General features: G+C 35.5%; 1 protein-coding gene across 10 annotated transcripts in view; it reads left to right on the forward strand.

The window, feature by feature from the left end:
* HNRNPR (heterogeneous nuclear ribonucleoprotein R) overlaps positions 1–22,181 on the forward strand; it is a 38,098-nt gene extending 15,917 nt beyond the window's left edge. For 4 of the 10 annotated variants that reach the window (XM_019631432.1, XM_019631424.1, XM_019631429.1 and 1 more), the window contains 7 exons: positions 2,319–2,393; positions 4,539–4,715; positions 6,320–6,455; positions 9,109–9,323; positions 13,845–13,994; positions 16,102–16,223; positions 16,362–22,181. In XM_019631432.1, the coding sequence (XP_019486977.1) occupies positions 2,319–2,393; positions 4,539–4,715; positions 6,320–6,455; positions 9,109–9,323; positions 13,845–13,994; positions 16,102–16,223; positions 16,362–16,974 (1,488 nt within the window). In that variant the 3' untranslated portion in view covers positions 16,975–22,181. The remainder of the gene's footprint in view (positions 1–2,318; positions 2,394–4,538; positions 4,716–6,319; positions 6,456–9,108; positions 9,324–13,844; positions 13,995–16,101; positions 16,224–16,361) is intronic. The other 6 variants (XM_019631434.1, XM_019631431.1, XM_019631428.1 and 3 more) reach the window with 3 other exon arrangements.
* The last annotated feature ends 873 nt before the right edge of the window (positions 22,182–23,054 follow it).

The following is a 23,054-nucleotide window of genomic DNA, read 5'->3' on the forward strand; positions in this document are numbered from 1 at the left end:
TTGAGCTCTGAGCAACAGCGGTTCGAGTCCAGCCCGAGCTGAGCAGCCGCTGAGCTGCCAACAGGTAGCAGGATGGCTCAGCTAAAAAAAAAACCTCTTAACCAAATGAGGCCGGAGGGCCTAGCAACATCAAAAAATGCCTTTTAAAATTAATATCATTATCCTTATATATTTCTTATCTCAGGACACCTTATATCAGTAGCTTTTTTTAGTGCTCTGCTGTTAATGTGTGTTTGTTTATGGAGTTGATAATATAGGTTGGTATAGCTGAAGCTACTGAGAAGTGGTCAGATTCTGGATATTTTGAAGGCTTGATCTAACAGTATTTATTGATGGGTTGGATATGGGGGTATGAGAGAAAGGAGCCCAAGATGACTTCAAGGCTTCTGATCTGAGCACCTAGAAGGATGGAGTAGCCATTAATTGAAATGAGGAAAGCCTGTAGAGAAGAGCAGATTAATAGGATTGAAAGATAGTAGTTAGTTCTGGACATGTTGTGAGTTAGGTGTCTCTTAGACCTCCAAGTCTAGCTATTGTGTGATCAGTTGCTTATGTGAACCTGGAGTTCAGGGATGAATTTTGGCTGGAGATTATAAATGTGGCATAAGCATCTAGATAGTATTAAAAACCATGAATTTGGATGTGGTCACCCAGGAAATGTGTGTAGCTTAGAGAAAAGGTCTAAGGTCTGATCCCTGCAGCCCTTCAACGTTTGTATTTTGGGGAGATGAGGAACTAACAAAGGGGACTGAGAAGAACGAGCTAGTGAGGTGAGAGAAAAACCAAGAATGTGGTATCTCAGAAGTCAAGTGAAGTAAGTGTTCACAGAAGGATGGTCAGTTATATCAAACTTTGCAAGTAAGATGAGGACTGAGAGTTGACATTTGATTGTGGCAACATGGGAGTCATTAGTGACTTGGACAGAAATGGTGGTAAAAGCCAGATTTGGAGAAGATTTCCAGAGAGTGGGAAATGAGGAATTTGAGATAGCCATTAAATACAGTTTTTTTGAGCAATTTTGCTATAAAAGGTAGCAGAGAAATGGGACAATAGCTAGAAGGTGTAATCAAGATACATTTTTAATTTAAATTTTAAGGGAGAAATTATAACATACTTGTGTGCTGATAGGAAAGATCCATGTATCAAAGGGAAATTGTTGCTGGACCATGTATCCTTGAGTAGGAGAGAAGGGATGGCATCTAGCTAGTGATAAGTTAACAGTATGAGGTACATGTTCATTCATACATTCATTCAGAATTGAGCAGCTGTTAGGTCCCAGGCACTGTGCTCAGTGCTGGGAATAAAATGAGAAACAAGTTGTGAGTTCTCTGCTGACATGGAAATTGAACCCTCTTGCTGGTGCTATTCCCAGATGAGGATATTGAAACTCACTGATGAAGAAACTTGCTCAAAGTAACTAAAATGTAGATTTGATTCCAATGTAATTTGAAACTCACCGTTTCTCACATTTTTCCTACCTTCATAGCTATCACCCTGCTACGCCAAGCCACATCATCCTTTGCTTGGATTGTCCTATTAACCTGACCAGTCAGCCTGTTTCTCCATACAGTCCATTTTCTCCAGCTGCCAGAATGAATCTTCTTTTTAGAACATAAGTCATACCCAGTCATTGTTTGCTCAAAACTCTCTGATGTCTTCCCAACACATTTGAAATAAAACTCCAAACGCCTAACCATTGTTTTAACTTAATCTGGCCCCTGTTCTCTTTCTCAACACTCTCGTGTGTGAACTCTGTATTCCAGTTACTGGCCTATTTACTGTTCTTCAGCTATGTCAGTGGTACTCCCATCTTTTTCTACTTGTTTCCTCACATTGCGATGCTGTTTCCTCAGATTTTTACTTAATTTTCTCTCTTAGGTCTCAGCTCAGATTCACCTCCTTAAGGAGGCCCTCCTAATTAAAATACAGACTCTTCTTCATCATTTATGCCCTTTCCTTGCTTTTTTGTTAGCCTTTAACACTCCTGAAATCATATTGTTTATTTTTTTATTTTTATTTGTCCCTATTATTAGAATATAAGCTTCATGAATGCCTTAGACCTTCTCTGTGGTGTTCACTGTATCTCTAGAACTTTAGAAGAATATATGGCACATGAGTCCGAGGTGTATGCAATTCCATGTCTCATGAAGGGTTGGTTTGTCTCCTGAGAGGGAACCAGTTGTCTGTATAGGCTAGGCCTTATGCACTGGAGAGACTTCAAGCTGATACTTAAAAGATTAATTGGATATGGGTGGGAGTGGGGGGGGGGATTAAAAATATCTGAGATTTTTTTGATTATGGGAGTATTATTTCCTCAGTCATCTTGCGGGGGCAGCAGAGATAATGTTCTTCCAGGAGAAATGACGAAAAATCAGAGGAGCCGGTTGACAACGGTGGGTTTTAGTTATTTTGATTTTTGCAAAAAGGAATCGTTATAAACATATCTTTATTGTGGAATATTTATTAAATATAAGGAAGAAATAAAATTCAAACATTTTTTATGCATTGATAACTACTATTATTCTGATACATAGCCACCCTTATCCATACATCTGTATTCAAAAAACAAAATTTAGCACCATTAGACTTATTGATGATTTGAGGCAAAATCTGGACAATCAAGAGGAAATGTTTTAATAGGCAATTGGAGATATAGAATTAGGTCTTGGGGTGTGGACCTGGGAGATGACTGTATAGTTGTAGGCTTTGGGAATGGATGTGATCTTTAAAATTGAAGAAGAGAAGATAGAGCCATAACTTTGGGAAACAGATTATTATTAGATGGATAGAAGAATCACCATGGAAAAGCTAGAGAAGTAATTAAAGGTAAGAAGACCAGGTTAGCGAGGGTTCTGAAGACTTAAGGGAAGATTTTCAGAAGGTAGTGTCACCAGTTTTAGTGCTTGTTGAGGAGGTAAGGATGATGAGACTGAGGAAGGACTTGATTTTGGTCATTAGAAATCTATTAGTGACATTTGGGCATACAGTTTAGTGTTAAAGGAAGAAGACTATTTTAGAGAGTTAAAGAGAACATAGATAAATGCCAAGTGCTTTTCAGAGTGTTTCATTAGAAAGGTGTTTCTGTAGGGATATCATTCAGATGATGCCTTAAATGTCTTATACTTCTCTGTAGCTGCACAGTACTAGATGTGTTGAAAAGAATATTGGTGAAATAAAATATGGGGCACATGTTTAAAGCATGTGCTAAAAGTCAAAGGAAAGATATGTAAGCCAAAGTAAGGGTTTTTTGTTTATATTTTGTTTTGTTATGGGAAATTTGGCATGCGTGAAGACAGGAAGGAACCAGTGGGAAGGAAAGGATACACTGAGCAAAATAGAGTTGAAGAAATAAAGGTCTGTAATTATTTCTAGAAGGTAGTGAGAAGAAATGGGCTTATTTATTAGGGTTAGGAGTTGACCTTGGAAAGGAAGTAAATCTCTTTCTGGGAGGTATAAAGGAAAGAATTGAAAATAGATACTGAGAAAAGTTTTTAAGGCTGAGAGGAAAGAATATGAGGAAACCAGTAACTTTCCCAGATGATTTTAGAATGAGATTTAGTGAACGAGGATTGGAGACTTTAAGGCAGTAGAAGAATTGTATGAGAATCATGATAGAAATTCAAAAGAAGACCTCAAGTTTTACTAGATAGCAGTGAAGGTGAATCTGATTGTTTTGAAAAGGATTGTGTTAAGGTAGCATAACTGTTATAGAGCTTAACATCAGAAACTTAATATCCTGTATAATTTTGACGTTTTTTGGATTGCTATTATTATTCCTTAATCAGGCCATTTTTCAGAATATGAAATATTGATATAGAAGAGTTTGACTAGAAAATTCATCTCTCATGCAAACACTAATTTACTCTTTAAGACTGTATGTATTGCAAATGTTTTAACATAAACGATTGTTCTTAATGTTGCTGACATGATGGAAACTTTAAGAAAATTGTGGTCTGATAATAAATACTGAGAGGGTTTGTGATTATTTAATTCCAATTTATCATTGTATATTATAATTTAATCTTGTATAATTTTAATTAAAATAAAACATCAAATCTTCATATGGTGAAGAATTTTTTTCATACCTTAAAATGTAATATTCTGATAGAGAAAGGAATGGATTGAAACACTAGTTTTAAATAGCAGAGATCTTAGAGTTCAGAAAACTTGAGGAAGACCACGTCAACCTTTCATTCAATTGTTTTTATAACAACACAGACATCATATTTTCATGAAGGCACATACATGCCCTTTATTTTTTTGAGAAAAAGACAAATTATAAATATTCAAATTCTGGTTAGTATAAATTTTGCATTCTTTTATTAATCAGTTTCCATTTTTCAACATAGAATATTCTATGTTGGTGACTCTAAAATCATTATAATATAAACTAGGGTTAGCTCTGCAAGATTCAAATTGCCCCCACTCCTTCTTAACCATCTTTGTGTCCCTTACCCCCTAAAGAAAAGGCAGCTAGGTTTTATGGCTCTAAAATCAAATGCTTAGATTGGGATTCTAATACAGAGTTTTTATTTCAGGTCTTTGTAGGTAAAATACCAAGAGATTTATATGAGGATGAGCTGGTGCCCCTTTTTGAAAAGGCTGGTCCCATTTGGGATCTACGTCTTATGATGGATCCACTATCTGGTCAGAACAGAGGGTATGCATTTATCACCTTCTGTGGAAAGGAAGCTGCACAGGAAGCTGTTAAACTGGTATGTAATAAAACAAATACCCACTGTCCAGCAAGGCATTATTTGAGAGAATTACCTCAATTAAAACTGTTTGCAGTTAACATTGTTTTATTTTCTTTAATTTTTCCTTTGAATGTTTTTATATTGACTGAATTTGTATGTGACCTTTGCTCTGTTTTTTTTTCCTGATTATAAAAGTATAAAAGAAATGAAAATACCCAGGAAATAATGTGTTAGAGAAAGTCTCCCATAATTCTAAAAAGTTATTCATTACAGTAATTAGTATCTAACGTTTCAGTTGAATATCTGGCTTCTGCAGATCTCTTGATTTTAAACAAAAAGGATGTCAATTCTTGCTGTTAAACTTCAGGATAGGATTCTTAAAGTGTAATGAAGGCTGGGATGGGTTCTGGGAAACAACAATAGGAGACAGTAACTTTAGGACCCAATTCAGGAAATGGTTGTGAATCTTTATTTTTGTAACAGCATAACCATACAATTTGTTTATTTTCTAAGTACACTGTATATTCTATCTTTTTGTTTCCCGGCCCTTCAGTCCTCTCTGTCTTTAATACTTATCTTTTCTATTTTATAACCAGTCTTCTAGTAATTCTTTTCTGTAGGGCCTTTTACTCTGTTCTTATTTCAGAGTAGTAGTAGTAGCAGCAAGTAATAGTAACAAAGTTCTGCAAATTAAGTGTATCTACAATCCTACTGTATTAAGATACAACCATCTCAGTAACTTGAAATAACAATGTCATTGTTTTTTGGCATAACTCTTTTTGCCAGACATCTAAAGGCCTCACTTAGTCTATTTCTAGTCCTTCTAGAACGGTAACCTCTTTCACCAAGGCTTTTGGTTTCATTAGTTACCTCTAAATTAGTTCCACTCCATCTTGAGCCAGATTTTAGTTTCTATTATGGACTTTTGCTTACAGTTTGTTTATTTAATACCGAGAAGTTTTCAAAGCTTTCTACATTTCTGGCAATATATGGATGATTTCATTTTTTAATAACAACTTTTAGTAAATGGGTAAGTAATGTTAAAGCATGAAGCTAAAGTTTATCAAGGAAACTGTCATTTAGTGATTAAAAACATTTTTTATCTCCATCATTTCATATAATTTTGAAAGTATTGTGTTTGATATGCAGTTTAAAACTATGTATATATTTAAAATTCTGTTTTCACATTCTGTAGAATGTGAAGTTCTAAATTTCTTTTGGCATTGATTAAACATAGTTGTTACCTTTATTATTATTATTTTGCCTATGGCTTATCTATATCTAATTTCATTTCCAAGGGCCCTGATTAATCAGTCTCTGGTACTTTTTATGAAATTCTCTGCAAAAAATTTTTTAGATAAAATTGAAATATGAAATAAGATATTTTAAAAAAATGAAGTGAATAACTTTGAGTCATTTATATATGGAGGAGCAGTGAACTAAACTACAATGAGACTAACAAGTTTAAAAGTACCCATTTATATTATGGCGAGCCTAAGGGAACTCTGTGAGTTCTTGAAGCAGGGAGTGTTTGACCTTAAATTGTTGAATATTTTAGATTGAGATCAGTTGTCCTGAGTTTGGGGTGGTTGTGGGGTGTCTGGTTCTTTTCTTCCTTGCAGTGTGACAGCTATGAAATTCGCCCTGGTAAACACCTGGGAGTGTGCATTTCTGTGGCAAACAACAGGCTTTTTGTTGGATCAATTCCGAAGAATAAGACTAAAGAAAACATTCTGGAAGAATTCAGTAAAGTCACAGGTAAAACAAAAATGTATTTAGAAGTTAGTTTTGGGAAATTTGTGGTACTATTGATAAGTGCAAAAAAAAGGAGGTGTATGTTAATCTAAAAATTCAAATGTCTATTCAATGTCTGAATTGTCTCCTTTCTGCTTTATAATGGTTTGGACTAAAGCAGGTTCTCTCATATCCATAATTTCTTGGCATGTTCCCTTCACTTCTTTGCCTTATTAGAACCTTGGCTTTTGCTAGAGCCTTTGTCCTGCAGCCCTCAACTAAAGGCTTTTCCCTTGTGACATTCAGTGTGCTTTAAGGCCAAGGGATGAGAGTTTTTATCTTCTTACTTCCTGTTGCCTCATCTAGATCAGATTTTTCAAATTTTCCAATTCTAAATTCATGGAATTGATTGAGAAGTACATTTGATATGACAGATCTATCTACGTTTATATATAACTGAAACAATTTAATGGAACCATACTTTTACTTATATGTGACTTAGTATGATATTTCCTATTTTATTTCATTTTTTTAAACGATGGTGGAGATTCACTAAATGCCAGCTATGGTTTAAAAAATTGTTTTAGACCATTACTTCCCCTTATAAAAACCATTATTCCTTTATATTTTTTGTCATACAGACACACTGTACTTTTTTCTTCCTTCAAGCTGTTATCTGTTGTTCTTCTGCTTTCAGCCTTTCATTAATTGAAGATTGCTTCTGGCTCACAGTCTTCCTCTTCTGCCCTAAATTGACTTACTCTTAATACTTTTAACGTCTATGTGGATGAGCCATCTAATACCCTAGCCTCCTAGTTTTTTATGACCAACCTTATTTCCAGTCCTTTTTTTCAGCTCCTCCACATCCAGATCATATTCGGGATCTTGTTGCCACCCATTGTAGCCACTCTGGAATCTTGACCTCTAGCATCCCACTTTGTAACCACTGCCACTATCCATCATAATTGTGTTGGTCAGATACCCCTAATGGCACAGTTCTTTGACCTCATCACTGTTTTATTACCTACCAGCTCCTTTCTGGCTTCTTATCCATTTATTCATTCTCCAAATGTTTATCCAGTGCCTATTAAGCGCTGACATTGTGCTATGTGCTGGGGTACAGTGGTCAATAACAGAGACCTGTTCCCTGTCCTTGTAGAACTAACAATCTGGGGAAGGAGATAAGACCAAAAAATTAAATATTTACACATTGTGGTAAGCACTGAAAGAGGGAAATAAAGGGTGTTTAGCTAGAGAATAGCTACTATCCCAGTTTTGATGGTTATGGAAGGCTTTTCATACAAGACATGAAGGAGGAGGATGTAGCATATAAAGAGCAAAGGGATGTGCATTCCAAGAGAGCAACACGTGCCAAGGCTTTAAGGCAAGAGAGAACTTAGTGTATTACAGTTAACAGAAGGCCAGTGTTGTTAAAAGGTAGAATTAGGGGTAGATTTATATGAGATGAAATTGGCAGGGCTTCTGTAGACCATGTAAGGAGTTTGGATTTTATTGTAGGTATAATGAGAAGGTATGTGAAGGTCTTAAGCAGGGAATAACACCTGTTTCATGTTTACAGACTATTATTGCTACTGTTATATGGATAATGGCTTAGAAGGAGCTAAGAGTAGAAGCTTCCATAGGAGTTCAGATTGGACTAGAGCAGCAGGGGTCGGCAAACTTTTGAGACGGAAGAGCCAATCCTATCCCTCAAAACAATTTAAAAATTATTTGAGAGCCGTAAAACAAATGAAATCACCATTATGTGAATAATATCCTTTAAAAATTTTATAAATGAAACTGATAGTTTTATTTTCATTTTCAATTTTACTTCAGAGCCACATGTACATACCCAAAGAGCCGCATTGTGGATCGCGAGCCGCAGTTTGCCGACCCCTGGACTAGAGTAATAACAGTGGAGATGCAAAAGATAGATTGGCTGGGAATTGGGTAGGGGAGATGAAGTAAAGAAAAGAATCAAGAATGAGTCTTGAATTTCTAGCTTGAACCTAGGAGGTGGTACTGTTTATTACATAGGGAAGTCTAGAGAAGACTAATTTTGGGAGTGGTAGTACAGCATTGGACACGTTAAATTTGAAATGTCTTAAGTCTGGGCTAGCAATAAAATCTCAAGCATTCTTAAGGACATAAATAGTATTTAAAAGTAGGAACTAGCTGGTATTATTACCTAGAAAATAACATATCTGGAAAGATGAGGGTACGACTAAGACCAGAGGAACGCCAATATTTAGCAGTTATTTTCATTCTTGGTAAAAACAGTAACTTTCAAGTTAGATCCAAGGACAATTTTTGGTCATGAATAGTTGAATATTATTTCTCTTGGATTTATATTAATAATTTGGTTTTTAAGTTCCTTCGTAGTGTTTTCATAAATTATAGGGTCATGCTGTATCATTCTAAGACATTGTAGAATGTCATGTCAAAATACAATAATTGGACCTGTTGTTTACGGCTGTATCTTCCTGACCCCTAAAATTAAAAGGGAACATAAAATACTGTCCCAAACCTCATATCTATAATGCTGATTTAATTGTCTAGGTTATTAGTGAATCATTTTGAGGCTTCTTCAGTTATTTTTGTTTTCAGCAAGTGGATTTAGGTCTGCCTAGTCGTTAGATGTGTGGTGGATGCTTTTGGCTTATTTATCTGGCTGTTGGTTTAACAGAGGGTTTGGTGGACGTTATTCTCTATCATCAACCCGATGACAAAAAGAAGAATCGGGGGTTCTGCTTCCTTGAATACGAGGATCACAAGTCAGCAGCACAAGCCAGACGCCGGCTGATGAGTGGAAAAGTAAAAGTGTGGGGAAATGTAGTTACAGTTGAATGGGCTGACCCTGTGGAAGAACCAGATCCAGAAGTCATGGCCAAGGTAAATGCAATTGCTTGGGATGGGGGTGCAGTTCTCATTGTACTTAGAATGAAGCTCAACCTTTTTAAGTTTTGTAATAAATACAAAGTGTAGCTCTTGGTCTTAACTATTTAGGCAAGGACCTGCCTCAACACTAAACAGCCTATCTTGGTATCCAGGAATTCCACTAGCCATCCCATTTCCTGCAGATTAAATGTACCAAAAGAACTGAAATGAAATTCCTTTGATTAAGTATTTGTATACACACTGAGAACTTGTTTAGCGCTAGGCACTGTGAGGGATACACAGGTTTTTAAAAAGGGAATAAAGACAAGGTCTTACTGAGTAAAGAGAGAAGTAAAGTTTGGGAGATCATGAACTATAGTCTTCATTGACTATATTGTGACTTTCATTACATGGCCATGAATCATTTTCTTTAGATTGATAGCTAATTTTTCTTTTTTTCCCCAAGTCTTTATTAATGATGAAGCTCCCTTAGAGTATTGTCCCTATGAAGAAAGGCAAAGGGTTATCATGTTTGCTGTTACATGGTACTGGCAAAGTATGCATGGCAAGTCCTGTAGAGGGACCTCCTTTTCCTCCTGTGCCCTAGACTTGCATTGCCAAGATCTTTGCCTGGTAAATAATGGTGCCATGAATCCTGGTTCTTAGGCTTTCCTTTGGGTGACCCCTGGGACTGAAGGAACGCAGACTTGCATCTCTGCTGCTTTTAGTGAGTTTTTGAGTATTTTGGTATATATCTTTTCATTCTCAGGGAGGCAGTAGCGCAATGGATGGCCATAAATTAGTGGTTGGATTCTTCTGGACTGAGAAGTCTTTTCCTCAAGCTTTTCGTTCCAGGTTCTGGAGAGGCAGTCCTCACTTTGATTAGTTTGGAGGGCAGCCCCATTTTATACTACAATGTGATAAAGTTTTCATACACAAAAATATCTTTGGGTGAAGCAGAGAACATCCATTGAGAATGAACCAGAGATGCTCTCAGATGTGCTGCTCAGTATCTGTTTCTCACATCCCTTGAATAGATGGGTATCTAGGACAAGGACTAGGAATCTAAATAGCCCTGATGTTTTTATTTTTTTACTAGGTTGATTTCAATTTCACTTGTTTCTTCTAATACAGTTATGACTTTGGGCAAACTTACTGAACTTGGATGTCATGTTTTCTTGGGGTTGGGTAAATACCTTCAGATTCCTTACAACTTCTTTGACCCTACCTTATAGAAATTAAGTATAACCTATATTGCTTATCCATAAAAGCATTTTAAAGCATTATAGATATATTACACATAGAAGAGGGGAATAAAATCCCCATAAAATCTAAAGTAGAGCTACTAATTTGTTTTTCGACCACTTTTCACATACCTCTGGTAACCTTTCACATTGAAATATATCTTAAATCTTTTTATAGGGTTAGAAAACCAAGACTTTCTTCTAGTAACTATTCTTTCTGGATCAAAAACAAGTTTCAGAATGAAAAAAGAAGACCTTTATAAACTTCTACAATAAAGATTGAATAATCTTGACTGAATAATACTGACTCCTTTATTGTTTTCTAATGGGTAGTTTACCCAATAGAGTAAAGCTTCTGCTCTTATTTCACTCTGTCAGTGTTATAATTTATTGAAGATCTTTTATCAAGTTGGGTCAGTTTTATAATCAAACAGAACCTAAAAGTCTAAATGTATCTTTCTTAACACAATTTCAACAATTTTTATATAGCATGTTATGATTGCATCCCAGAAAAGAAGAAAAGATCCATGTTGAGTTAACAAAAGAAGTAAATCACTGGAGGCCTATCTAATGTAGGGTTAGACCTCACTATTGAAAACATTTTGAAAAAAAATGAAGAGGGTAGAGGTGGAAAATGTTAAATATTTTTCACCCATTGAATTAATTATCTTCTCCCCAAATCTTTTTTATTTATATAGTTCTTAGCCTCAGGCAAAAATTTGTTCAGTGGATATGTTAGGTTTTTTTGTTGGTTTGTTTGAATAGGTAATATATTTCCTTAGCTCAAAAATCAAGACAGAAGACCCACTTCAACCCCTAGCCCCATCTATCATATCCCCCTTGGTTCCTATAGGCATCCAGTTTTTTTGTTTTTGTTTTTTTTTCTTAAAGATTTTTATTGGGGAATTGGGGGATGGAAACAGCGCTGGAGAATTGGGGGAAGGGAAACAGACAAGTTGCTGTCGTTTTATTCTTCAGTCTAGTTGTGGAGGATGTTGCTTCACTGGCCCAAGTTGACACCATCATTGTGCTCTTCCCGGGCGAGGCAGATCAGATGCTGGCTTCTGGACGGCCGCTCGTGGCTGCTGCTGGCCGCTCACACTGGCTGCTGGCTACACACAGTATCCCATGGCAACCCACTGCAGCAGGGGCTGCAGCCTACGCCCGTCGCTGGCGACTCAAGGCAGCCCAGCTCCAGGTTGAGCTGTTGTTCAGCATCTTAGCTGTAGAGGGCAGTGTCACTGGCCCTCATATGTGGGATCCGAACCGGGGCCCTCTGGTGTCCCAAGCCAGCTCTTAACCAATGCGCCACTCGGCCGGCCCAGGCATCCAGTTTTAATAGTCTCTAATTTATCCTTTTAGAATTTCCTTAGGCAAATACAGACATGAGTATATGTCCTTACTTTCCCTATTGCTTACACAAGTGTTTGCTGGTAACTTAACTGTATGCACTGAACTATATTTGTTTTATTTATGTATGTCATTATTACATGTACCTCTAAGAAATTATAAAATGCTGCCATTAAACTATGACACAGTGTGTTTGCCTATCACATTGACTGTAAGTTGGATCCCCAGGTCGAACATGAAAAGATATCTTACCAAGAGTGTATCCTGGCAGTTTAGTTTCTCCATATCAGCTCTCAGAGCTCTTATTTTTTGTGCCTACATAATATTCCATTCTATGGATGTGTTGTGGTATATTCAACCAGCTGTACATTGGATGGTTTCTAATTTTTTGTTATTATACTGTAATGAATAAGCTTGTATCATGTCTGTTGATACAAGTGCAGATATATCTGTAGGATAGATTCTCATGGATAGAATTGTGAGCCAAAGGGTAAAATAAAAAAGGGCATCCGTTGTTATTAAGATTGCGGTATTCCCCTCTGTAAGATGTGTACTATTTTACCCTCTACCAGCAAAATACAAGAGGCGTATTTTCCTCATTGTCAATATAGTGTATGGTGAAACTTGGATTTTGCCAGTCTGATAACAAATGGTATCTCAGCTGTTAAGATTTTCCTTCTCTTACCATGCATGAGTTTAAGTTTTTACTATGTTTAAGGGCCATTTGTGTTTCTTTATATTGGGTTGTTGGAAAAGGCATGACTTATTTTTTCTATGTTTTTCATTGCAAAAATGAGTCATGACTTTTCCAACAACCCAGTATGAACCATGTAATTATGAATTTTGTCTATTTTTCTATTCAGTTTTTCTGTTGAGTTTTTTTTTCTTTTTCTGGAGCTCTGATATAAGAGATTAACTCTAGCATATAAATTGTTTAGTTTTTCAACTTAGAGTATTTTTTTTGCAATGTAGTAGTTCAATTCATACATTGTAGGTTTTTAGTTTATAGATTTTAAGTCATGAAGCCTTCCCCTGTGAAATGTTACATAACTATTTTCTTCTAAAAGTGTTTCTCCCTCTCTCATATCCTTGGGTGGGGTGTTTTTTTTTTGTCTGGAGTTTATCCTGGTATACAGCGTGAGATACGGGTCCAGCTTTGATCTTTACCCAGATTAAAACTACACTGATTTCAATGATGGAAGCGTTATTGTTTGTTGTATCTGGTAGGGCTAGTCTCTAAATTTTGTTCTTAATCTTTTTCCTAGCTATTCTTTTTTATTTTTTTTAAGATTTTTTTTATTGGTGAATTGGGGGAGGGGAACAGACAAGTTGCTGTTTTTTGTTCTTCAGTCTAGTTGTGGAGGACGTTGCTTCACTGCCCATGTTGGTATTATCATTGTGCTCTTCCTGGGTGAGGCAGATCGGCTGCTAGCCGCTCATGGCGGCTCTTGGCAGCTCATACCCGCTGCCAGCCACTCATGGTAGCTTACGGCATCCCACTGCAGCTCCACTGCAGCCTACGCCATCGCTGGCGACTCACAACAGCTCAGCTCCAGGTTGAGCTGTGTTCACCATCTTAGCTGTAGAGGGCGCAGCATCACTGGCCCTCATATGGGATTTGAACTGGGGCCCTGCTGCTCAGAGCTAGCATCCCAAGCCAACTATTTTTTTTTTTTTTTAGCTGAGCCATCCTGCTACCTGTTGGCAGCTCAGCGGCTGCTCAGCTCGGGCTGGACTCGAACCGCTGTTGCTCAGAGCTCAAACTCTTGAGCGAGCTCTTAACCAACTGAGCTACTCGGCCGGCCCCCTTTTTGTTGATAGTTTTAATGCTTTCTATGATAGCACTTAATGTTTTAGAGAAGAAAAGCCTATGCCATGAAAATAGAAATACTTTAAGACCAGCTAAAATTAAGTGGCCAATTTTGTGTATTTGTTGTATTAGGTGAAAGTTTTATTTGTGAGAAACTTGGCTACTACAGTGACAGAAGAAATACTGGAAAAGTCATTTTCTGAATTTGGAAAACTTGAAAGAGTGAAAAAGTTGAAAGATTATGCATTTGTTCATTTTGAAGACAGAGGAGCAGCTGTTAAGGTAGAAATTTTTCTTCTTGATATTTGAATTCTATGTTGAAACCTGCTAAATACGTAAAGTAACTTTAAAAACTAAAATAAAATTGGTTTTCAGCTTTGCTGAGTTCAGGAACTTTCTTTTAATAATCTCTGTGAAGTGGTAGTGTAACAGGTAAGATTCCATATTTCGAAGCCTGATTATTACTAACTGGGTTTGTGATCTCAGGTAAGTTATTTTTAATCTCTGCGTTGTTTTCATAAGCCTAAACTTTGATAGCAGGATGCCCTGGAATGCTACAAGATATAGTAATTAGCAGCTGTAAATACTACACAGGCAATAAATATAACTACTTTGTTTACTTCGGTTTGTGGGCCTATGAAAGAAACTGAGCAGTGTACGTGACTTTACATACAGTGCAGCATGCTTAATTCACTAGATGTGTTCTGAGGAAATGATTAGTTCTTCATAATTTTTCCTTTCGTTAGTGATTTTAGAATTTTAATAGCATTGACTGTGTTTTGCCAGTTTCAATAGTTGTTAGATATTTCTTGCATATAATAGTTGATTTATTCCTTGATGATAGTGATGAAAAGTGTGAAAAAGGTGTTTTCATATGGTGTCTAGAACACAAAACCTGAATACTCTGCTGTTTTCTGTTGATAATGGATCAGCACCATCTTCGATGGGTGAAATTTCCAGGTTCTTCTTCCTCTTGTTCTCTCTCCTTTGGTGGGGAAAACACTAATAAAAGCCTTTTTATGTAATTGGGAAGATGGATCTAAAATCCTCAGTTACTCAGGCTTGGTTCTTTTTCTACATGTTCTGTCTATGGAGTGGTGCCACCTCTTAGCAATTTTTGCTTCCTGCCCAACGTACTGCTTTTAGTGTGCCTTATAGAAGAATCTTTGACTAGTTAGAATTTATTGGTTTGCTTTTTGATGACAGGTACTTAATTAGACAGTATTGCTTATAAAATTCACAGCTTAGTACAGAATTTAAAGTTTGCCTTCTGAAATTGCAAATGATATGAAACACTGATAATTAATAAATTTATACCTTCTAAATATTCCTTTGATTTAGTTGGTATTAAATAACTGGTTTATAAAAAGAGGATGGTTTGCCAAAGAAGTCTATGCAATTATAAAACTTGTAGCTCAACAACTGGGAATCGCATTCTTAGGGATGGTGAGGTGAGAGAGTAGGTGCTCCATTCTTTTGTGTATACCAAGACTCATTTAGTTTCTTTAGGTGAAGTAGCCAAAAGCTAAGGTGGTAAAGGCGAAAAATTAGTATCTAGAGGAGGACTGACTTAATCTTAGTCTAGATACTTATAAATCACCAAAGAATCTTTATGGATAGAGAATTTATGTATGTCCAGAAAGGACAAAGTATAGGGAAATAGAAAAGCTGTGGTGAGGAGGTGATATTTTGTTACTGAGTTACCTGAACCTTGAAATGTGGCAGAGGCTGTTAGGAGGAACAGCATAAAGGACTAGAACATAGAATGCTTTTGATTACTGCTTTCAGGTGAGTACTTGATTCTTAATTAGTTCAGGTCTTTTCTGGGCTCTGCTTTCAACTATTCAGGCAGAGTATGTTCCAGGTTAAGTGTTGGAAGGGAAACCTAGGCTTTCTTTGGTCAGTTTCTCATTGAATTTCACAGCTAACCTCATTTAGTAACCTCATTTGTGTTTCAAATCCTTGAAATTTTTATGGAAGAACAGTGTAAGACCTACATGTTGAATGCCATGTGATTTTTAAAATTTTGAATCCTGTAAAGTGTGGCATTTTTCACATATGTGGATTTGCTTCTTCGGTATGACAAAGATTTGAGGAGTTATTTGGAATTAAGGAACAGCAGTAGGGAATTCTGGCAGCTCTTTTACATTTTAAAATAGAATAGTAGGGCATCAGCTTTGTTCTCAATAGAGTTTAATATAAGAGGGTAAGATTGAAGGAAACAAGTACTTGTGTTTTTTTTTACTTTCTGGCTAGATTCATATTTTGCAAATTAAAATATTTAAGTAAATTGTTCATTAGTGTATCTACTGACACAGATATGTTTATGTAGTTGTATTTTAAAGTACTGTTACTTGTATGATAAATTTACTTTTCTAATTTTATGTAGGCTATGGATGAAATGAATGGCAAAGAAATAGAAGGGGAAGAAATTGAAATAGTCTTAGCCAAGCCACCAGACAAGAAAAGGAAAGAGCGCCAAGCTGCTAGACAGGCCTCCAGAAGCACTGCGTGAGTCTGCATTTTAGTAAATAGATCCTTGAACAGAGAATAACTTGATAACGGAGATCAGGTTAATAAAACAAAATCAGGAAGAGTCTTGAAGTAAACTAATTTGTTTTTTCTTTTCTTCCTTCCCTCCACTGTTAGGTATGAAGATTATTACTATCACCCTCCTCCTCGCATGCCACCTCCAATTAGAGGCCGGGGTCGTGGTGGGGGGAGAGGTGGATATGGCTACCCTCCAGATTACTATGGCTATGAAGATTACTATGATGATTACTATGGTTATGATTATCACGACTATCGTGGAGGCTATGAAGATCCCTACTACGGCTATGATGATGGCTATGCAGTAAGAGGAAGAGGAGGAGGAAGGGGAGGGCGAGGTGCTCCACCCCCACCAAGGGGGCGGGGAGCACCACCTCCAAGAGGTAGAGCTGGCTATTCACAAAGGGGGGCACCTTTGGGACCACCAAGAGGCTCTAGGGGTGGCAGAGGGGGTCCTGCACAACAGCAGAGAGGCCGTGGTTCCCGTGGAGCTCGGGGCAATCGTGGGGGCAATGTAGGAGGCAAGAGAAAGGCAGATGGGTACAACCAACCTGATTCCAAGCGTCGTCAGACCAACAACCAACAGAACTGGGGTTCCCAACCCATCGCTCAGCAGCCGCTTCAACAAGGTGGTGACTATTCTGGTAACTATGGTTACAATAATGACAACCAGGAATTTTATCAGGATACTTATGGGCAACAGTGGAAATAGACAAGTGAGGGCTTGAAAATGATATTGGCAAGATACGATTGGCTGTAGATCTACATTCTTCAAAAAAATTGGCTTAACTGTTTCATCTTTAAGTAGCAGTTTGCTGCCATTTGTATTGGGCTGAAGAAATCACTATCGTGTATATACTCAAGTCTTTTTATTTTTTCCTCTTTTCATAAATGCTCTTGGACATTATTGGGCTTGCAGAGTTCCCCTATTCTGGGGGTCACAATGCTTTTATCGTTTCAGGCTTCATTTTAGCTTCAAAACAACCTGAGCACACTGTTAAATCATGATTTTGCAGAACCTTTGGTTTTGGACAGTTTCATTTTTTGGATTTGAGATAGATTACATAGGAGTATGGAGTATGCTGTAAATAAAAATACAAGCTAGTGCTTTGTCTTAGTAGTTTTAAGAAATTAAAGCAAGCAAATTTAAGTTTTCTTGTATTGAAAATAACCTATGATTGTATGTTTTGCATTCCTAGAAGTAGGTTAACTGTGTTTTTAAATTGTTATAACTTCACACCTTTTTGAAATCTGCCCTACAAAATTTGTTTGGCTCAAACGTCAAAGCCGTGACAATTTGTTCTTTGATGTGATTGTATTTCCAATTTCTTGTTCATGTAAGATTTCAATAAAACTCAAAAATCTATTCAAAACATTACCTATTTCAAATTCAATTGTGTCATAAAACATTATTTTATTCGTAATCCTTGCAAGGAATATTGTTTTCAAACTATAAACTGCCTATGTGAGTGATCAAATTCATGCAAAATTTCTTGTCTATTCCAATATGTATCGTGGCTATCAGACTGAGGATTAGTCTAAATTTTAGTATTTATTCCAAATAGCACTTCATTGATTGGTGTTCTCTCATAGTCTCTTCTAATTTTGAAATTTTATCCTTTACTTTTATAAAACAGGTTCAAAGGCTTTTGAACATACTTGCAGGCATTGGATAATTTGTGTTGAATAAAATGGGGTTAGAGAAGCAGACTGCAATTTATTTTGACCCACATTCTTTCTATAAAGGATAATTTGTTGTCTGAAAACTTTATTTGCTGGATAAGTGAATGCATATGACAAGAAAAAATGTTAGTACTGTGGCGTCAATTGCACTGCGGACTAAACTCAGTATTAGTGTACATGATGGGGACTACCACTTTGTTATTGGTTTAGGAATATAATTTTCTATTGTTATGTAAATTTGCTTTGAGAAACACATGCCTTATAAGAGAGGCTTAAAAATACCTAGTAGACATACTTCTGACTTTCTGTTAATACTGCTTATTTTTATTTTTTTACTATCCCTAAAGTTTACTACCCCAAGGCATAACATCTATTTCCCTCTTTCCTTTAGAAATTCTCATTTATTATGACGACATTTTTGTTTGAGAATAAGAGGAACAAAAGAATCCAAACTTTACAGTGCAGAAAAGTCTGGATCACTTTCAAATTACCATAAAATTTTCCCTTTCGTTTTGTTCTTAGGTGGGTCTAAAATGTTTTTAAATTATAAAAATAGCCATTGGGGAATAATTAAAATGGACACATCTTTATTTTGTGTTTTGTTCCTGTTTGGTGTCAGCAATATTAGATTTCAAAATCATAAGTTGCTTAATTTTTTGTGAGTTTGGCTAGATCATATTTTGGGTTTCATAGCATCTCTTGATTTCGAGTAAGAAAATATTTGCTGATGAAAGTATATCTTATTTCTCTTTAAAAGTGCACTTAACTACATATACAGTAAGTTAACAGGCATTAATATTCCTATTATGTTTTTGTAAACTGATAAAGAAATTATATAATCTGTTTTAGAGTAGCTTCAAGTCAACATGGGTATCTCTATTTGGTAAAGCTTAGATCAGTTTGTTTTTATGCCCATGTGTACAAGTGAAGACACCAAACATGCCTTAAATGCTGCTTTTAAACTTAGAAAATACAATTTGAAGCTATAAATCTAAATTAGACTTAAATAAAACCCTGATTTTTATTTTTTGTTAAAGAAGAAGGGTCTACAAATAAAATTTGAGTTGTTTGTATTTCTTTAAAGTTTTATGGTACCAGCTACAAAGTTGTCAAGAAAATTAGGACTGGGAATAGAAATGATTCTGAAAAAGTAATTTATTGTGCTCCCCGCCCCTATCCTAAAATATAAACCTTAGCAAAAACATAAGAACAAAACTTGGGTTTCATGTCAAAGTCCTTTTAATTGTGAATTATATTTTACTCTCACGAACTAAAAATATATCAATAGAAATGTTCCTCTAATATTGCTTTATAGGGTTTTTTTGTGGCTATTTTATATAACAGAAGAAAACTTTATAAACATTAAATCTCACTTTAGAGCTTTTCCCTTGTTGATGTCTTGTAAACTATTGCTGTAGCAGCATTCAGAGAAAATAGATCCAGACCTCAACTTTTCACAGAAATAAATCTAACAATCTAATATATAAACCTGAAAAATGTCAGTTGAGGGAGGTCTTTAGATTTGCATTAGGTATTTTTTAAATAGGCACAAAATATGACTTCTGAAAAATTTGATTTTCTGCACTCCTGCCATCTTTTTTTGTTCCCCAACCTAATTCATTTGGTTTTATTTATGAGCCTGCTACAGTAATGTGTATGTTGGGAAATAATATATACTTTATATTGAGGTAGAACTCTTCTTTTTAGGTACCCACCTGAGATTGACATAAATATACCCCTTCCCCATAATGGAATGCTAATTTTTATTTGATCACTCATTTATAGCAGTTGCTTAAATGTATGTATTTATATGATGGTGTTTTAATTTTTTAAAAGCAAAAAAGTTCTAATAAGTTGCCAGATTTCTAGTAAATTCAAGTTTACTTGATCAATTGATATGGAAATTGAATTACTGTGGTTCTGTAGGTTTTTTTAGACAAAAGAGTTCAGCATAATTATTTTTTAGTTTTTAGTTACTAGGGTTATTCTGCATAAGAAAGCCCAATGCTTTCTGTTAGTAGATAATTTTTCTCTCATTTGACTTTGAAATCTGACTTAGGGGCTAACTCTCTTTAAAAAAGGTCAGCATGCATCAAAATAAATTATATACGTATTTTAAATTCCAAAAGAGAAGGGACATAAAATTCCATTCCTAGTATAAAGCCATATAATATTCTTGAAACTCATTACATCATTTGCCTCCTGCTCATTTGGATAATCATACCTACGTTTTATTAATTGTGTATTATTTGTAAAACCAAACCCTTCCAGTAAATACTTGCTATAAGGCTATTATTTGTCAATTAAAAAGACTTCTAATTATGCTAAAATTTGTTCTGATTTTCCAAAGAGAATTTTATTAAACTGAGCTGTCCAGTATTCTTAAAGAAAACCAACTGAAGTATGTGGAAGAAATGTTGATGTTCTTTATTATGTAGAGTCTTTTACTTGAGCAGTTACGAAAAAGCCTTATAGAAAGAGTGCACTGGACTTATAAGTGTGTTTATGTTTCTCTAAGAATGAGAGCTTCTGTTAACTTAGTTCTGAGTAAGCTGGTGGTTGGGTGACAAGACTAGAAAATCCAGAATGACAAATCCATTAATCAGGCATGTTTACTTTTGCATTAGAAGTTGGTTGATTAGTTCTTATTTTTGAAATGCAAACACCAAGCTTTAAAAATACTGCATATTTTATGTATTGGTCAGTAATTTAAATATAAATATTTAATTTGAAGTAGTTAACTGTTACTCTTTCTAGAAACGTTTTTTTTTCTTTTAAGATATATATATATAAATATATATATACATATATTTTTTTTATTTAGAGGTTACCAGAAGCTCTGGGTTTTTTGTTTTGTTTTTTAATCATTTTCAGATGTTATCCAGAAATCTGCAAGTGTACTTTTCCTGTTTTAACTCCTTCCTTTTATCACCTGACTATCAGGGAAGCGAGGTTGAGGCTGCCCTGACCTGACATGTCATGATGTCGACTTGCTAGGTGGGGTTCGCTGGGGACGATAACCAGTGGAATTGTTGGTAAGAACTTTATTTTTTCCTATTTTTTTTTTAAATCAGTAGTGGGGCATTAAGTATGGGAGAATGCCCATATCCTATAAGTGGGCATTTATGTCAGCCTTGCAGAAAGATAAGATTTTAATTTAAATAATTCTGTTCTTAACAGGAACATATAATAAGTACTTCATACTCTTTATGCTCAAATTGGTAGATTAGCAGGAACGGCCTGCAAGTATGAAGTAATGAAATACTCAGGGTATATTTTAAGTGATGAAGATAGACACTTTATTAGATAGACTAAATAGTCTTTTGGAGAGAAAATAAATTTGCTTTATTTTACTGTGATTTCAATCCCTTTAATATCTTCATTATATTTATTTACATCATTATATTTACATTTTTACTGGGTATGTTAGCATACAATGCATCTTAAGAGATGTTTACTAATACACTAGTATTAGTAAAAATAGGAAGGTGTTGATAGAATGGAGGGTTTAAACACTAGAAGAAATTATTTTTTAAAATCCTCCAAAAGAAATCTTAACGTTGTAAAATGAAACTTAAAAGTATTAGCAATTTGAAAAACAATAGTTGACTAAAGAACATTTGATATGACTTTGGGTCCATAGGAAAATACATAGCTGAAATATTAGGACCTTGAACATAGCAGAAACACAAATTAATTAACAACTTGTGTTTCGTCTGAAACCCAGGACAGCTGATAGGATTAGTAGGTATTGGTAGAATTAAGTCAATTTTTAGATGATTGCTAAAGATTAGAATCTTTTATACTCGGTAGGGGATTCCTTGATGGTAAAGTATAAATTGAGGAAATCAATAACTAGGTATTTCTGATTATACCACATGAAAATATAACAGAAGCACTAAAAATTAAAAGTAATTATGGATTGGAGAACCACCTCAGTATTCTTATGCCTCCTTGTTGGTTGAGTGTATCAGTCTAGGAAGACTCACCTAGGTGTTAAACGTGTGCTAGTTGATGTCATGAATATAAACCCTGATCTGTAAGCTTGCTGTAGATGAGCTACACATCACTGCAGTGAGATTATACTTTTAAGAATTTCAGTGATTGCATCATTGTGTTAAGGTGCTTGTTTCTCTTCAGACACTTTTTGTGCATGTATCAGTGATAGAAAAGATCAGGATATAGAACTTTAAATATTGCACTTAATAATGTGCTCCTTGGGAAGTTTTACAGTAAGCAATAGGAACATTCAGGTAGTTCTGAGCAGTTCATATAAGTTAAGGAAAACACAGTGCAAATTCATTGGCTTTTATACATTAACAACAAAATACATTTCATGGGACCAGAAAAGAAGGAGGCACTGTGGGGGAAAACTTACATTCCTCAAATATAAATAAGGGCTTTCATTTTATGTAGTAACTTTGTCAGGATCCCAGGAACATTGCTTTTCTTGATTTCTCATGATGGTTAGACAAAAGGGATTTCTGTAGTCTGTTCAATAACATAGGTAAATTGTACTCCTATTGTGTTTAGCATTGTGTTACAAGGCTGTTTCTATAATAGAGCTGAAAGCTCCTGTAAATATTATATTGCTGATATGCATATAGTAACATGAGAATATTAAAATAGGAACATTTGCAAGACCATTTAATCAGCAGTTTAATAAAAACCATGCTTTTGGTACGTTGTTCAGGTACCATAACTGTATTGGAATATTTGTACAATGTTAAATATTTTTAATAAAATTTAACATGTTCAAAATGTTGTGTTGGTGATTTTGGGTGGGGTGTGATGGGTTCAATTGTGCAAAACAGATTCTGTAGTTCTGTAATTGAGACTTTTGTAGTCAAATGGAGTTCCTGTCCTCAAATTTTGTACTAGGTTGGGCACCTGTTCAAGGGAAGGTAGTAAAGGAGTAAGATAGTAAAAAGACAAGGACTGAACTTGAGGGGGTTTATAAAAGTATCAGAAAGTAGCTTTACTAGGGTTTAGAGCTGGTCTACAGGTATCAGACAAATATTGGCTTTGGCATAACAGGCTGCTGACAATTTTCTGATGAAATTGTGGCATGTCTACATTAGAAATGATCCTAGAAAACATAAGAGGTGG

The sequence above is a fragment of the Hipposideros armiger genome, unplaced genomic scaffold (genome assembly GCF_001890085.2).
Source record: "Hipposideros armiger isolate ML-2016 unplaced genomic scaffold, ASM189008v1 scaffold_999, whole genome shotgun sequence".
In the NCBI taxonomy this organism is placed as follows: Eukaryota; Metazoa; Chordata; class Mammalia; order Chiroptera; family Hipposideridae; genus Hipposideros; species Hipposideros armiger.